Raw genomic sequence first — 18,241 nt, 5'->3', positions numbered from 1 at the left:
AAATACAGAAGAGAGCCCTAGTAAAGCCACTGTCATCCACGGTGACTGCGGCCATACCCAGCACTGTATCTCCTTTAGGAGGCACATGAGAAGCTTAACCCCACAGGAAAGGAAATATGCTTCACTAAAGCAGTTCATCTAGTTACTAAATAAGTAAGCAAATAACAATAGCAAACCCAGTGGGGAAGCATTTCTCAGAGTGGCTATAATACTATCTAAAATGTCCTGTTTCCAACCAAAAATTATGAGATACGCAAAGGAGCAGGAAAGTTGGACCCATACAGTGGGGAAAAAAGCAGGCAATAGAAACTGCCTGTGAGAATGACTACATGTCAGCTTTATCATATCCAAAGTAGTAATTTTAAACATGTTCACAGAACTAAAGGAAACATGATTAAAAGACAAAGACTGGCTGGGTGCAGTGGCTCATGCCTGTAATCCCAGCACTTTGGGAGGCCGAAGCAGGGGGTCATGAGGTCAGAAGTTCAAGACCAACCTGGCCAACATTGTGAAACTCCGTCTCTACTAAAAATACAAAAAATTAGCTGGGTGTGGTGGCAGGTGCCTGTAATCCCAGCTACTCGGGAGGCTAAGGCAGGAGAATCACTTGAACCCAGGAGGTGGAGATTGCAGTGAGCAGAGATCGTGCCACAGCACCCCAGCCTGGGCAACAGAGCGAGACTCCATCTCCAAAAAAAGATGAAGATATAGTGACAATGTCTCATCAAACAGAGTATCAGTGAACACATTCAAATGTTTTTAAAAAGGTAATTTTGGAGTTGAAAATACAATAACTGAAATAAAAAGTTCACTGGAAGGGCTCAACAGCAGTTTGAACAGATGGAAGAAATAATTAGCACACTTGAAGCTAGATCAATAGAAATTACACAAGCCAAAGAACAGAAGGAAAACCATGAAAAAAATGAACAGAGCCTCAGAGATGTGTAGGACACCGTTAAATGCACCAACATATGTATAATAGGAGTATCAGAAAGAGAGAGAGAAAGGAGAAGAGGAAAATATTCAAAGAAATAATGGCCAAAAACTTTCCAAATTTATTGAAAAACAATAACCTACACACCCAGGAAACTCAGTTATTTCCAAGTAAAATAATTCCAGAGATCCACAAACAGACACATCATAGTAAAAATGTTGAAAGTAAAAGACAAGGGGGAATATCCTAAAAGCTGCAAGAGAATAGCAGTGAACAACATATAACTTATCAAGCCTTCTTCAATATGATTAACAGTTAACTTCTTAGCAGAAACTATAAAAGCCAGAAGACAGTGGGATACTGTGTTAAAATATATGTGCTAAAAGGATTTTTTTAAGGAAACCTTGGCAACTAAGAACTCTTTATGCAGAAAGCTAACTGTTCAAAATTGAAGACTAAATAAGGATTTTCCCAGATAAACAAAACTGAGAGAAGTTGTTGGTAGTAGACCTAACTTATAAGAAATACTAAAGGGAGTTATTTAGACTCAAAGTAAGTGACCCCAGATGATAACGTAAATCCACATGAATACAAAAAGGGTAGTAGAAAAGGTAATTATGTAATTATAAAAAACACTATGTATTCTTATCTTCTCCGTTCTTCTCTTAACTAACAAGCAATTGTATAAAATAATATGTGTATACTGTATTATTGAGCATATAACATAGAAATGTAATATATGTCATAACAGCATAAAGGAAGTAGATGAGAAAAAGCTATAATAGGCTAAGAAAATGGTGACAGATAGTAACCATTTTACTAAGGCGCTGATGGGTTTATAACATCCATAGGTATAATATGTATAACAATCATACCACAAAAAAGGGGGAAGGGAATACAGCTATAAAGCAGTAATAGTTCTATCTGTTACTGGAATTAAAGTTAGTATAAATCTGAAGTTGATGCTGGTAAGTTGTATATATACTAAACCCTAAAGCTACCACTAAAAACAAACCTCAAAAAATTTGGTGAAAGAATCATTCATAAAACTAAAATACTACATTAGAAAATATTCACTCAGTGAAAAAGAAAACAGTAAAGAAGGAATAGAGCAATGAAAAGATGAGACAGAGAAAACAAGTAACTGTAGACATAAATCCAAATATATCAATAACAACACTACATGTGAGTGGATTAAATAACCCAATCAAAAGGCAGAGACTGTCAGATTGGATAAAAAACATCATCTAACTATATTCATACCTTGTTTTTTGTGCTTCACAGATAGTGTATTATTTACATATTGTAGGTTTGTGGCAACACTGCGTTGAATAAGTTGATTGGTGCCATTTTTCCAACAGCATGTGCTCACTTTGCATCTCTATGTCACATTTTGGTAATTTTCTCAATATTTCAAACTTTTTCATTGTTATTGTATCTGTTATGGTAATCTGTAATCAGTGATATTTGATGTTACTACTGTAATAGTTTTAGGGATCAACTGTGCCCATAGAAGATGGCAAATTTAATCAATAAATGATGTGTGTTCTGACTGCTCCACCGACCATCCCTTCCTCTGTCTCTCCCCATCTCCTTGGGCTTCCCCATTCCAAGATACACAATGCGGAAATTAGGCCAATTAACGACCCATTAATGGCTTTTAAGTTTTCAAGTGAAAGGAAGAGTCACATTATCTCTAACTTTAAATCAGAAGCTAGAAACAATTCAGTTTAGTAAGGAAGGCATGTCCAAATGCAAGATGGCCCAGAAGCTAGGCCTCCAAGCCAAACAGTCAATTCTGAATGTGAAGGAGAAGTTCTTGTAGGAAATTGAAAGTGCTACTCCAGTTAGCACATGAATGATAAGAAGGTGAAATAGCCCTATTGCGATAGGAAGAGAGTTCTAGGAGTCTAGATAGAAGATCAAATCACCCACAACACTCTTTCAAGAAAAGGCTCTGACTCTTCAATTCTATGAAGACTGAGAGAAATGAGGAAGCTGTAAAAGAGAAGTCTGAACCATCAGAGGCTGGTTAAGAGACCGTCCTTTACTAGCACTGGTCTGAACCTCACAGAGGCTGGTTAAGAGAGCGTCCTTTACTAGCAGAGGCTGGTTAAGAGCGTCCTTTACTAGCACTGGACTGAATCTCGCAGAGGCTGGCTAAGAGAGCACCCTTTACTAGTACTGGAAACTGAAGAAAGGTGTCAGCCACAAGATACAATGAAGTGGCTTGAAGAAAGAGGTCATGTCACCTACAACTTGTGAAATAACCATACCACCATGTATTCCTGGTAAAACACTGCCCACCCTTCCAAAGCCACAGGGACTCACAGAGTTGCACCTGGCCCCGTGGCCCTGCTGGCTTCACTGAGAGAGGGCCGGGTTTGGTGGGGTTTATCTTGGGTTTATCTTGGGCACTGACTTGCCAGGAAGAGGTGGCCTTCTCCCACATCAGGCTGATTCTTGGCAACCCCTCCGAACATGAAGAAATTCTAGTGAGGGGGAGGGGCTTCCTGCCAAGACTGCTGATGGCTCTGGCCAAGCCTTTAGGTACTGACTCATGGCATTCATCACAAGAAAGCCTTGCTGTCCTCATCCTACTTTGGCTGTGTTTGAAGGATCTGAACAGGAACCCATAACAATCTCTGAAAGAATGCCACTTCCAGTGCTACTTGACAACACAGTACTGCTGGGGGAGGTCTGTTGTCTGCATGGATGAGCAAATAAAGACATTTCACCTGTTAATAAAAAACGTCAAAAGAGACCAGACATGGTGGCTCATGCTTGTAATTCCAGCACTTTGAGAGGCTGAGGTAGGTGATCACCTGAGGTCAGGAGTTCGACACCAGCCTGGCCAACATGATGAAACCCCATCTCTACTAAAAATACAAAAATTAGCTGGGCATGGTAGTGGGTGTCTGTAATCCCAGCTACTTGGGAGGCTGAGGCAGGAGAATTGCTTGAAGCCAGGAGGCAGAGGTTGCAGTGAGCTGAGATCGATCATGCCACTACACTCCAGCCTGGGCTGGAGTCTCAAAAAAAAAAAAAAAAACCCTCAAAAGAAGAGCAGATGAATTTGGAAATGAACTGAAATTTGGAAATAGTGAGAAAACTTCACAAAAATCCTGATGTTTGGTTCTTAATGACTTCAAAAGGAAAATGGAAAGATTGCTGCAGATTAAAAACATGATCATGAAACTGAGGAATTTTCCCAGAACTGAGCAGAAAATTGATCAAAAATTGAGAATGATGAGAGGTTCCAGGGATAGAAACTAGAAATACAATCTGTATAAAGTAGAAATCCTAAGAAGTCAGGAACAGATCAGTTGCAGTGGAAGCAGTAGTTAAGAAATGAAAAGAAAGCTTTCCTAAGCTAAACTCAGAGATCCAGGCTAGTCCCTCCCCTAATCCTTATGAGGTAGGAAAACAGGAGCTATTACTCCTTTTTTGAAGAAAAAGGAATCATTACTTTCTTGCAGAATTTCTGAGAATAAAGAAAGAAAAAAAGGAACCTGACATATGGGGAAATAGAGGGATGTGTCCAGTTTCTCACCAGGACGAACTGTGGCCGGAGCCCTGACTTCTGACTTCCAGAGCAGTGCCCTAGGTGTCATGGAGGTTTTAAAATTTCTTCTGCAATGAACTCATTTGCCAGTTAATTCAAATGACACACTGAAATAATAGGAAAATACGATCATGAAGCTCTGAATTTTAAGGAGGTATTGACTTGAAAGGCCAAAATCAGCTTTGAGGATTCTCTCAGGAAAAAGATTCCTCTCCCTGGTTACTGTCCTTTCCACAAGACTCTAAATAACTCTGTGACTTAATGAAGGGCTCATGCAAGAAATTGGGAAAGTTTGTTCAACAGTTGTCAAGGACCTTTCATAACTTTGCTTGTGAGTTTAAGATCATGGTTGTATGTGGGAAAGAATAAATGTCCACTTCACAATGCAGCCTAAATATTTCCATCTGCTGATGGACAACCACATGTCCACCAGCTAATCTGAGCATCCAGCTCCCACAGGACCAGCTGCATCAGAGCTGATTCCTTAGCATATGCCTTATATACCAAACTCCAGCATTCAGGGCCGACTACCATGCATCATCATCCTCTGCCTCACCACACTAGCTTTCTGAGTCTTCAGCACTGACAGAACCTGACTACCAACAGCCTCCACTGCCAGCCCACTCCTCCCAAACATGGACAAAGCATGTGTTTGACAGGTGTGGCTGTTTTGTTCTTCTAACTGTCTTAGGGAATTGCCCTTGTTTATTTTTCTTCAACACCAGATTTGGCCCCTTCCTCCAACAGCCATGAGCTTTTAGACTATAAGGTCACCACCTAACACAATCTGTACCTGCTCAAGACCTGAGACCCCACATCCGTCCTTCCACCTGAAGACAGATGTTACATATAAAGAGACCCCATCCTGGCTCTCACCTGTGGCCCAGTTCCCTTCTAACACGGAAAGCCAGGCCTTTTATGACAAATATGTGATGTGATGCTGTTTGCTATAGTTTGGAGAAAGGGACTCATAGAGGCTGCCATAAAACTCAAGGAAGAGGCCGCTATTCCTTACATGGGAAAACACCCAAGTGCCATCAGCTGATCAGAGGCAGCTCCTTACATGATTCTGTCTCCTTGAAGTTATATATAACCTACTACGAGACAAAGAGACAGTCAGAAGTTCTGCTCAAAATTAACTACTAATGAAGCCAAGCTGGGGGACTCAATGGAATCTGCCCCAAGCTAGGAATTCCGTTTTGTTTTGTTTTGTTTTGTTTTGTTTTTTTGAGACAGCATCTCACTCTGTCACCCAGGCTGGAGTGCATGATCTGGGCTCACTAGAACCTTGGCCTACCAGGTTCAAGCAATTCTCCTGCCTCATCTTCCCGAGTAGCTGAGATTACAGGCATGCATCACCATACTGAGCTACTTTTTGTATTTTTAGTAGAGACAGGGTTTCACCATATTGCCTAGGCTAGTTTTGAGCTCCTCAAGTGATCCGCCTGCCTTAGCCTCCCAAAGTGCTGGGATTACAGGCGTGGGCCACTGCGCCCAGCCAAGAATTCCCTTTCTTTGGGTAGGAGGCATGCCTCCCTAACTGAAGAGAAGGGGACAATTGTTTATCTCTCTCACCTTCAAGCTACCTCTGCCAGGCAAGTGGATACACCTGCCAACAGCACTTGCTTATCCTTCATGCAGGATCCAGAGTACATAGCAAAAGAGGGAGCTGTGTAACTCACCAGTGTCAGGTGTGTGCTCTGGCCAGCCCACATGGTTCAGTCCTGTTGGAGCACTCTGTGAGAGTGGACGGCTTCTTCTGGGGAGATTAAAAGACTCTGGAGAGGTAATGATCGTCTTTCTCCAGCACTGGAAGAGGAAGAGGCAGAGAGCAAATGAAGAGAATAACTGACAGGCTGTCACTGCCATCCTGCAGTCTTTCTAATTGCCAAGGGCCTTCGTTGTGAACAGAGAACACAGCTCCAAGAGGTACCTTTGACATCAAAACTCACGAGAACAGCTTCACCTGGAGTCTGTAGTGGACAACCCATCTGGCAACATGGATAGGTTGTCATGGGTGAAGTGAGGACTCTGGAGGTCTTCAGACTCCCAACTCCCCCCAGCTGGTCAGCCACACAACCTGACATTTCCCCAAAAGCAACACTGTTAGTTTTAGCTAAGGCATATTCTTTTTGGAATGCTTCATTAAAATGCAATTCACGAAATCCCTGACGTCTCCTAATTATGACACATACGCTGCCCTTCAGATAGTAAGGACCACTGTTGGCTGTGGCTTTGGGAAGGCCATATTATCCAGAGATAAACCTGGCCCTTCTTGTTTTTTTTCACTTCTACCTTATGAGGTTATTGTACTAACTTAAAAATTGTAGTATATGTTCAAATAAATGCTTGTTCCCTTACTTTTTGTTTTTGTATTCCTCATGCTACTAAGCAAACAGTGCTTAGAAAATTCAATTGGTGATTTCGAAAAACATCAACATACAAACAATGATAAAGATGGAGTGGCACACTTCACCCCATCCATTTGAACGCAGTGGAAAACCTTGGGCAGAGTGTGTAGATCAGCTGTCTGAGGACTCTGGAGGGAAACAGCAGCAGGGGGACTGGGGAAGGAAACCCGAGTTCGAAGTAAAACTGATTCTGCAGTGAGTTTCTTGTCTTGCCGTTCCTGTGGTGTGCCCTGGTCTGAACTCAGCACCAGCTTGAGACTGGGTGTGGACATAAAGGACTCCAAAAGAAGCCCGCTCAGATCTGAAGAGAGGGAAAAGAGTCCTTAAGGGTATGAGGGAATGAAAGATGAGTATTTGAGAGATGATTTCTCCCACCCTATTCGCTTAGGCAGTCTCATTATAGTAATGGCAGTGGTCGTCATGCAGACACCTAAAATTCTGAGAGACAGGAATCCTCTCTGACCAGAGGAACTGTGGTCCCAAGGGCATGGGAGAGAATCCCTGTTTCTTTTTTTCTATCTCTGTCTTCCTGCCTCTTGGTTTAAGAGGCAGAAACAGTTGCAGGAAGTGTATGGCAGAGTGGGAAAATGAAAGCCCCAGCTTTCATTAAGAAAACTGGGAATGTAGGACTCCTAGACACCAGGAAGTGTCTGGGAGAATGCCAAGAGGAGGGGTCTGAAGCAGATGATCCCATAATGTTGTGTATGACCTCCCGTACTCACCCCTAAGTTGTATGAGTGGACCTGACCCTGAATGGTTCTTTGAGAACTGAACCAACGGGTAGAACATTTTATAGATCCCACAGGGGCCACTGGGTGATCCACATTATCTAAATGGCACTGAAAACATCTAAAATCTGAACTGACATAAGAAAGCCCCTGAAGGGTCAGTAAGAACTTGCAGCCTAAACTTAACTGGGTCAGGTGCTTAAGAAATCTAATCATCATTATTCTACATAGGAACTAAACAAGATCCAGAGTTTTCTGACATAATATTTAAGATGCCCAGCATACAATCCAGAATTCCATGACACACAAAGAACTATGAAATATCAATAACTTGTAAGGGAAAAGACAGTCAAAAATGGAAAAACCAAGATGACAAAGTTGTTGGAATTATCACAAAAAGACTTTAAAACAGCTCTTATATCACCATGCTCTAAGAAATAATGGTGAACATTTTTGACATAAATGAAAAATAATAGCAGATAAATAGAAAAAAATAATCAAATGGAGATGTCAATATTGAAAGATATAATAACTAAAATAAAAATCCAATGGGAAGATGCAGTTACAAAATGAGATGAAAGAGGAAAGAATCAGTAAGTATGTAAATAGCTGAATAGAAATTATCTAATTGAAGAACAGAGAGAAAAGGTTGTTCAGGGACCTGTGTGACAGCAATGCTTTGTCATCAGAGTTCCAGAAGGAGAAGAGAGCGGGGTGCAGAACATCTAATGCTCTGTCATCAGACCTCCAGAAGGAGAAGAGAGCGGGGTGCAGAACGTCTAACGCTCTATCATCAGAGTTCCAGAAGGAGAAGAGAGCGGGGTGCAGAACATCTAATATACTGTCACCAGAGCTCCAGAAGGAGAAGAGAGCAGGGTGCAGAATATCTAACGCTCTGTCATCAGAGCTCTAGAAGGAAAAGAGACAGGGGTGCAGAAAATCTAAAGCTCAATCATCAGAGCTCCAGAAAGAGAAGAGAGCGGGGTGCAGAACATCTAATGCTCTGTCATCAGAGCTCCAGAAGGAGAAGAGAGCGGGGTGCAGAATATCTAACGCCTGTCATCAGAGCTCCAGAACGAGAAGAGAGCGGGGTGCAGAATATCTAACGCTCTGTCATCAGAGCTCCAGAAGGAGAAGAGACCAGGGTGCCGAATATCTAACACTCTGTCACCAGAGTTCCAGAAGGAGAAGAAAGCAGGGTGCAGAACATCTAATGCTCTGTCATCAAAGCTCCAGAAGGAGAACAGAGCGGGGTGCAGAACATCTAACGCTCTGTCATCAGAGCTCCAGAAGGAGAAGAAAGCGGGGTGCAGAACATCTAACGGTCTATCATCAGAGCTCCAGAAGGAGAAGAGAGCGGGGTGCAGAATATTTAACGCTCTGACATCAGAGCTCCAGAAGGAGAAGGGAGCGGGGTGCAGAACATCTAACACTCTATCATCAGAGCTCCAGAAGGAGAAGAGAGCGGGGTGCAGAACGTCTAACGCTCTATCATCAGAGTTCCAGAAGGAGAAGAGAGCGGGGTGCAGAACATCTAATATACTGTCACCAGAGCTCCAGAAGGAGAAGAGAGCAGGGTGCAGAATATCTAACGCTCTGTCATCAGAGCTCTAGAAGGAAAAGAGACAGGGGTGCAGAAAATCTAAAGCTCAATCATCAGAGCTCCAGAAAGAGAAGAGAGCGGGGTGCAGAACATCTAATGCTCTGTCATCAGAGCTCCAGAAGGAGAAGAGAGCGGGGTGCAGAATATCTAACGCCTGTCATCAGAGCTCCAGAACGAGAAGAGAGCGGGGTGCAGAATATCTAACGCTCTGTCATCAGAGCTCCAGAAGGAGAAGAGACCAGGGTGCCGAATATCTAACACTCTGTCACCAGAGTTCCAGAAGGAGAAGAAAGCAGGGTGCAGAACATCTAATGCTCTGTCATCAAAGCTCCAGAAGGAGAACAGAGCGGGGTGCAGAACATCTAACGCTCTGTCATCAGAGCTCCAGAAGGAGAAGAAAGCGGGGTGCAGAACATCTAACGGTCTATCATCAGAGCTCCAGAAGGAGAAGAGAGCGGGGTGCAGAATATTTAACGCTCTGACATCAGAGCTCCAGAAGGAGAAGAGAGCAGGGTGCAGAACATCTAACGCTCTGTCATCAGACCTCCAGAAGGAGAAGAGAGCGGGGTGCAGAACGTCTAACGCTCTATCATCAGAGTTCCAGAAGGAGAAGAGAGCGGGGTGCAGAACATCTAATATACTGTCACCAGAGCTCCAGAAGGAGAAGAGAGCAGGGTGCAGAATATCTAACGCTCTGTCATCAGAGCTCTAGAAGGAAAAGAGACAGGGGTGCAGAAAATCTAAAGCTCAATCATCAGAGCTCCAGAAAGAGAAGAGAGCGGGGTGCAGAACATCTAATGCTCTGTCATCAGAGCTCCAGAAGGAGAAGAGAGCGGGGTGCAGAATATCTAACGCCTGTCATCAGAGCTCCAGAACGAGAAGAGAGCGGGGTGCAGAATATCTAACGCTCTGTCATCAGAGCTCCAGAAGGAGAAGAGACCAGGGTGCCGAATATCTAACACTCTGTCACCAGAGTTCCAGAAGGAGAAGAAAGCACGGTGCAGAACATCTAATGCTCTGTCATCAAAGCTCCAGAAGGAGAACAGAGCGGGGTGCAGAACATCTAACGCTCTGTCATCAGAGCTCCAGAAGGAGAAGAAAGCGGGGTGCAGAACATCTAACGGTCTATCATCAGAGCTCCAGAAGGAGAAGAGAGCGGGGTGCAGAATATTTAACGCTCTGACATCAGAGCTCCAGAAGGAGAAGGGAGCGGGGTGCAGAACATCTAACACTCTATCATCAGAGCTCCAGAAGGAGAAGAGAGCGGGATGCAGAATATCTAATGGTCTGTCATCAGAGATCCAGAAGGAGAAGAGAGCGGGGTGCAGAATATCTAACGCTCTATCATCAGAGCTCCAAAAGGAGAAGAGAGCGGGGTGCAGAATATCTAACGCTCTATCATCAGAGCTAAAGAAGGAGAAGAGAGTGGGGTGCAGAATATCTAACGGTCTGTCATCAGAGCTCCAGAAGGAGAAGAGAGCGGGGTGCAGAATATCTAACGCTCTGTCATCAGAGCTCCAGAAGGAGAAGGGACCGGGGTGCAGAATATCTAACGCTCTATCATCGGAGGTCCAGAAGGAGAAGAGAGTGGGTGCAGAACTTTTAACGCTCTATCATCAGAGCTCCAGAAGGAGAAGAGAGTGGGGAACAGAATATTTAAAGGTCTGTCATCAGAGCTCCAGAAGGAGAAGAGAGCAGGGTGCAGAATATCTAACGCTCTGTTATCAGAGCTCCAGAGGGAGAAGAGAGCAGGGTGCAGAATATCTAACGCTTTGTCATCAGAGCTCCAGAAGGAGAAGAGAGCGGGGTGTAGAATATCTAATGCTCTGTCATCAGAGCTCCAGAAGGAGAAGAGAGCGGGGTGCAGAACATCTAACGCTCTCTCATCAGAGATCCAGAAGGAGAAGAGAGCGGGGTGCAGAATATCTAACGCTCTATCACCAGAGTACGAGAAGGAGAAGAGAGCAGGGTACAGAAAAACTAACGCTCGGTCATCAGAGCTCCAGAAGGAGAAGAGAGCGGGGTGCAGAATATCTAACGCTCTGTCACCAAAGTTCCAGAAGGAGAAGAGACCGGGGTTCAGAACATCTAACGCTCTGTCATCAGAGCTCCAGAAGGAGAAGAGAGCGGGATGCAGAATATCTAACACTGTCATCAGAGCTCCAGAACGAAAAGAGAGTGGGGTGCAGAACATCTAACGCTCTGTCATTAGAGCTCCAGAAGGAGAAGAGAGCGGGGTGCAGAATATCTAACGCTCTCTCATCAGAGCTCCAGAAGGAGAAGAGAGCGGGGTGCAGAACATCTAACCGACTCTCATCAGAGCTCCAGAAGGAGAAGAGAGCAGGGTGCAGAACATCTAACGCTCTGTCATGAGAGCTCCAGAAGGAGAAGAGAGCAGGGTGCAGAACATCTAATGCTCTGTCATCAGAGCTCCAGAAGGAGAAGAGAGCAGGGTGCAGAATATCTACTGCTCTGTCATCAGACTTCCAGAAGGAGAAGAGAGCAGGGTGCAGAACATCTAACGCTCTGTCATGAGAGCTCCAGAAGGAGAAGAGAGCAGGGTGCAGAACATCTAATGCTCTGTCATCAGAGCTCCAGAAGGAGAACAGGGCGGGGTGCAGAATATCTAACACTCTGTCATCAGAGCTCCAGCAGGAGAAGAGAGAGGGGTGCAGAATACCTAACGTTCTATCATCAGAGCTCCAGAAGGAGAAGAGAGCGTGGTGCAGAATATATAACGCTCTGTCATCAGACTTCCAGAAGGAGAAGAGAGCAGGGCGCAGAATTTCTAACGCTCTATCATCAGAGCTCCAGAAGGAGAAGAGAGCGGGGTGCAGAATATCTAACGCTGTCATCGGAGCTCCAGAAGGAGAAGAGAGCGTGGTGCAGAATATCTAACGGGATATCAACAGAGCTTCAGAAGCAGAAGAGAGCGGGTGCAGGATATCTAACGCTCTATCATCGGAGCTCCGGAAGGAGAAGAGAGTGGGTGCAGATCTTCTAACGCGCTATCATCAGAGATCCAGAAGGAGAAGAGAGCGGGGTGCAGAACATCTAATGCTCTGTCATCAGAGCTCCAGAAGGAGAAGAGAGTGGGGTGCAGAATATCTAACGCTCTGTCATCAGAGCTCCAGAAGGAGAAGAGAGCGGGGTGCAGAATATCTAACACTCTGTCACCAGAGTTCCAGAAGGAGAAGAGAGCGGGGTGCAGAACATATAATGCTCTCTCATCAGAGATCCAGAAGCAGAAGAGAGCGGGTGCAGAATATCTAACGCTCTATCATCGGAGCTCCAGAAGGAGAAGAGAGTGGGTGCAGAACTTCTAACGCGCTATCATCAGAGCTCCAGAAGGAGAAGAGAGCGGGCTGCAGAACATCTAATGCTCTGTCATCAGAGCTCCAGAAGGAGAAGAGAGTGGGGTGCAGAATATCTAACGCTCTGTCATCAGAGCTACAGAAGGAGAAGACAGCAGGGTGCAGAATATCTAACGCTCTGTCATCAGAGCTCCAGAAGGAGAAGAGAGCGGGGTGCAGAATATCTAACGCTCTGTCATCAGAGCTCCAGAAGGAGAAGAGAGCGGGGTGCAGAATATCTAACGCTCTGTCATCAGAGCTCCAGAAGGAGAAGAGACCGGGGTGAAGAATATCTAACGCTCTGACACCAGAGTTCCAGAAGGAGAAGAGAGTGGGGTGCAGAACATCTAACGCTCTGTCATCAGAGCTCCAGAAGGAGAAGACAGTGGGGTGCAGAATATCTAACACTCTGTCACCAGAGTTCCAGAAGGAGAAGAGAGCGGGGTGCAGAACATCTAACGGTCTGTCATCAGAGCTCCAGAAGGAGAAGAGAGCGGGGTGCAGAATATCTAACGCTCTGTCATCAGAGCTCCAGAAGGAGAAGAGAGCGGGGTGCAGAATATCTAACGCTCTGTCATCACAGCTCCAGAAGGAGAAGAGAGCGGGGTGCAGAATATCTAACTCTCTCTCATCAGAGCTCCAGAAGGAGAAGAGAGCGGGGTGCAGAATATCTAACGCTGTCATCGGAGCTCCAGAAGAAGAGAGCGTGGTGCAGAATATCTAACGCTCTGTCATCACAGCTCCAGAAGGAGAAGAGAGCGGGGTGCAGAATATCTAACGCTCTATCATCAGAGCTCCAGAAGGAGAACACAGTGGGGTGCAGAATATCTAACGCTGTCATCGGAGCTCCAGAAGGAGAAGAGAGTGGGTTGCAGAATATCTAACGCTCTATCAACAGAGCTCCAGAAGGAGAAGACAGTGGGGTGCAGAATATCTAACACTGTCATCGGAGCTCCAGAAGGAGAAGAGAGCGGGGTGCAGAACATCTAATGCTCAGTCATCAGAGTTCCAGAAGGAGAAGAGAGCGGGGTGCAGAATATCTAACGCTCTATTATCAGAGCTCCAGAAGGAGAAGACAGTGGGGTTCAGAATATCTAACGCTGTCATCGGAGCTCCAGAAGGAGAAGAGAGCGGGGTGCAGAACATCTAACGCTCTGTCATCAGAGATCCAGAAGGAGAAAAGAGCGGGGTGCAGAATATCTAACACTCTATCATCAGAGTTCCAGAAGGAGAAGACAGTGGAGTGCAGAATATCTAACGTTGCCATCGGAGCTCCAGAAGGAGAAGTGAGCGGCATGCAGAATATCTAAAGCTCTGTTATCAGAGCTCCAGGAGGAGAAGAGAGCGGGGTGCAGAATATCTAACGCTCTGTCATCAGAGTTCCAGAAGGAGAAGAGAGCGGGGTGCAGAACATCTAATGCTCTCTCATCAGAGCTCCAGAAGGAGAAGAGACCGGGGTGAAGAATATCTAACGCTCTGACACCAGAGCTCCAGAAGGAGAAGAGAGTGCGGTGCAGAACATCTAACGCTCTGTCATCAGAGCTCCAGAAGGAGAAGACAGTGGGGTGCAGAATATCTAACACTCTGTCAACAGAGTTCCAGAAGGAGAAGAGAGCGGGGTGCAGAACATCTAACGGTCTGTCATCAGAGCTCCAGAAGGAGAAGAGAGCGGGGTGCAGAATATCTAACGCTCTGTCATCAGAGCTCCAGAAGGAGAAGAGAGCGGGGTGCAGAATATCTAAAGCTCTGTCATCACAGCTCCAGAAGGAGAAGAGAGCGGGGTGCAGAATATCTAACGCTCTCTCATCAGAGCTTCAGAAGGAGAAGAGAGCAGGGTGCAGAATATCTAACGCTGTCATCGGAGCTCCAGAAGAAGAGAGCGTGGTGCAGAATATCTAACGCGCTGTCATCAGAGCTCCAGAAGGAGAAGAGAGCGGGGTGCAGAATATCTAACGCTCTATCATCAGAGCTCCAGAAGGAGAACACAGTGGGGTGCAGAATATCTAACGCTGTCATCGGAGCTCCAGAAGGAGAAGAGAGCGGGGTGCAGAATATCTAACGCTCTATAACAGAGCTCCAGAAGGAGAAGACAGTGGGGTGCAGAATATCTAACACTGTCATCGGAGCTCCAGAAGGAGAAGAGAGCGGGGTGCAGAACATCTAATGCTCAGTCATCAGAGTTCCAGAAGGAGAAGAGAGCGGGGTGCAGAATATCTAACGCTCTATTATCAGAGCTCCAGAAGGAGAAGACAGTGGGGTTCAGAATATCTAACGCTGTCATCGGAGCTCCAGAAGGAGAAGAGAGCGGGATGCAGAACATCTAACGCTCTGTCATCAGAGATCCAGAAGGAGAAAAGAGCGGGGTGCAGAATATCTAACACTCTATCATCAGAGTTCCAGAAGGAGAAGACAGTGGATTGCAGAATATCTAACGTTGTCATCGGAGCTCCAGAAGGAGAAGTGAGCGGCGTGCAGAATATCTAAAGCTCTGTTATCAGAGCTCCAGGAGGAGAAGAGAGCGGGGTGCAGAATATCTAACGCTCTGTCATCAGAGCTCCAGAAGGAGAAGAGAGGGGGTGCAGAATATCTAACGCTCTATCACCAGAGCTCCAGAAGGAGAAGAGAGTGGGTTGCAGAATATCTAACGCTCTGTCATCAGAGCTCCAGAAGGAGAAGAGAGTGCGGTGCAGAACATCTAACGCTCTGTCATCAGAGCTCCAGAAGGAGAAGAGAGCGGAGTGCAGAACATCTAACGCTCTGTCATCAGAGCTCCAGAAGGAGAAGAGAGTGGGTTGCAGAATATCTAACGCTCTGTCATCAGAGCTCCAGAAGGAGAAGAGAGTGCGGTGCAGAACATCTAACGCTCTATCATCAGAGCTCCAGAAGGAGAAGACAGTGGGGTGCAGAATATCTAACGCTCGGTCATCAGACTTCCAGAAGGAGAAGACACCGGGGTGCAGAATACCTAACGCTCTGTCATCAGAGCTCCAGAAGAAGAAGAGAGCGGGGTGCAGAATATCTAACGCTCTGTCATCAGAGCTCCAGAAGGAGAAGAGAGCGGGGTGCAGAATATCTAACGCTCTATCACCAGAGCTCCAGAAGGAGAGGAGAGTGGGTTGCAGAATATCTAACGCTCTGTCATCAGAACTCCAGAAGGAGAAGAGAGCGGGGTGCAGAATATCTAACGCTCTATCATCAGAGCTCCAGAAGGAGAAGACAGTGGGGTGCAGAATATCTAACGCTGCCATCGGAGCTCAAGAAGGAGAAGAGAGCGGGGTGCAGAATATCTAACGCTCTGTCATCACACTTCCATAAGGAGAAAAGAGCGGGCTGTAGAATTTATAACGCTCTATCATCGGAGCTCCAGAAGGAGAAGAGAGTGGGGTGCTGAATATCTAATGCTATGTCAACAGAGCTTCAGAAGGAGAAGAGAGCGGGTCCAGAATATCTAACGCTCTATCATCGGAGCTCCAGAAGGAGAAGAGAGTGGGTGCAGAACTTCTAACGCTCTATCATCAGAGCTCCAGAAGGAGAAGAGAGCGGGGTGCAGAATATCTAACGGTCTGTCATCAGAGCTCCAGAAGGAGAAGAGAGCAGGGTGCAGAATATCTAACGCTCTGTCATCAGAGCTCCAGAAGGAGAAGAGAGCGGGGTGCAGAATATCGAATGCTCTCTCATCAGAGCTCCAGGAGAAGAAGAGAGCGGGGTGCAGAATATCTAACGCTCTGTCATCAGAGCTCCAGATGGAGAAGAGAGCGCGGTGCAGAACATCTAACGCTCTGTCATCAGAGATCCAGGAGGAGAAGAGAGCGGGGTGCAGAACATTTAACGTTCTGTCATCAGAGCTCCAGAAGAAGAAGGGAGCAGGGTTTAGAATATCTAACGCTCTGCCACCAGAGATCCAGAGGGAGAAGAGAGCAGGGTGCAGAATATCTAATGCTCTGTCATCAGAGATCCAGAAGGAGAAGACACCGGGGTGCAGAATATCTAACGCTCTGTCACCAGAGTTCCAGAAAGAGAAGAGAGTGAGGTGCAGAAAATCTAATGCTCTGTCATCAGAGCTCCAGAAGAAGAGAGCGGGATGCAGAATATCTAACGCTCTGTCATCAGAGCTCCAGAAGGAGAAGAGACCGGGGTGAAGAATATCTAACGCTCTGTCACCAGAGATCCAGAAGGAGAAGAGATCGGGATGCAGAACATCTAATGCTCTGTCATCAGAGTTCCAGAAGGAGAAGAGAATGGGGTGCAGAATATCTAACGCTCTGTCATCAGAGCTACAGAAGGAGAAGAGAGTGGGGTGGAGAATATCTAATGCTCTCTCATCAGAGTTCCAGAAGGAGAAGAGAGCGGGGTGCAGAACATATAATGCTCTGTCATCCGAGCTCCAGAAGGAGAAGAGAGCGGGGTGAAGGATATCTAACGCTCTATCATCAGAGCTCCAGAAGGAGAAGAGAGCGGGGTGCAGAATATCTAACAGTCTGTCACCAGAGTTCCAGAAGGAGAAGAGAGCGGGTGCAGAACATCTAACGCTCTGTCATCAGAGCTCCAGACGGAAAAGAGAGTGGGGTGCAGAACATCTAACGCTCTGTCACCAGAGTTCCTGAAGGAGAAGAGATCAGGGTGCAGAACATCTAATGCTCTGTCATCAGAGCTCCAGAAGGAGATGAGACCGGGGTGAAGAAAATCTAACGCTCTGACACCAGAGTTCCAGAAGGAGAAGAGAGTGGGGTGCAGAACATTTAACGCTCTGTCATCAGAGCTCCAGAAGGAGAAGAGAGTGGGGTGCATAATATCTAACACTCAGTCACCAGATTTCCAGAAGGAGAAGAGAGCGGGGTGGAGAATATCTAACGCTCTCTCATCAGATCTCCAGAAGGAGAAGAGAGCGGGGTGCAGAACATCTAACGCTCTGTCATCGGAGATCCAGAAGGAGAAGACACTGGGGTGCAGAATATCTAACGCTGTCATCGGAGCTCCAGAAGGAGAAGAGAGTGAGTTGCAGAATATCTAACGCTCTGTCATCAGACTTCCAGAAAGAGAAGAGAGCGGGGTGCAGAATACCTACCGCTCTGTCATCAGAGCTCCAGAAGGAGAAGAGAGCGCGGTGCAGAACATCTAATGCTCTGTCATCAGAGTTCCAGAAGGAGAAGAGATCGGGGTGAAGAATATCTAACACTGTCATCGGAGCTCCAGAAGGAGAAAAGAGCAGGGTGCAGAACATCTAACGCTCTGTCATCAGAGCTCCAGAAGGAGAAGAGAGCGGGGTGCAGAATATCTAACACTCTGTCATCAGAGTTCCAGAAGGAGAAGAGAGCGGGGTGCAGAATATCTGACGCTCTGTCACCACAGTTCCAGAAGGAGAAGAGACCGGGGTGCAGAATATCTAACGCTCTATCATTAGAGCTCCAGAAGGAGAAGACAGTGGGGTTCAGAATATCTAACGCTGTCATAGGAGCTCCAGAAGGAGAAGTGAGCGGGGTGCAGAACATCTAACGCTCTGTTATCAGAGCTCAAGAAGGAGAAGCGAGCGGGGTGCAGAATATCTAACGCTCTGTCATCAGAGCTCCAGAAGGAGAAGAGAGCGGGGTGCAGAATATCTAACACTCTATCATCAGAGCTCCAGAAGGAGAAGAGAGTCGGTTGCAGA

General features: G+C 46.1%; 1 protein-coding gene across 5 annotated transcripts in view; it reads right to left on the bottom strand.

Annotated features, from left to right (window-relative positions):
• Nucleotides 1-18,241, bottom strand: part of LOC105704789 (rho guanine nucleotide exchange factor 4) — an 89,470-nt gene that overhangs the window by 49,788 nt on the left and 21,441 nt on the right. For all 5 annotated transcript variants that reach the window (XM_064382887.1, XM_064382888.1, XM_064382886.1 and 2 more), the window contains one exon: nt 6,182-6,308. Coding sequence is in view for 4 of the 5 variants with exons in the window: in XM_064382888.1 (XP_064238958.1) it covers nt 6,182-6,308 (127 nt within the window). In the remaining variant the exon portion in view is untranslated. The remainder of the gene's footprint in view (nt 1-6,181; nt 6,309-18,241) is intronic.

Source organism: Aotus nancymaae, unplaced genomic scaffold (genome assembly GCF_030222135.1).
Source record: "Aotus nancymaae isolate 86718 unplaced genomic scaffold, 86718_ANA_hifiasm-v0.15.2.pri h1tg000029l, whole genome shotgun sequence".
Lineage (NCBI taxonomy): Eukaryota > Metazoa > Chordata > Mammalia > Primates > Aotidae > Aotus > Aotus nancymaae.
This window is presented reverse-complemented; position numbering and strand designations above follow the sequence as displayed.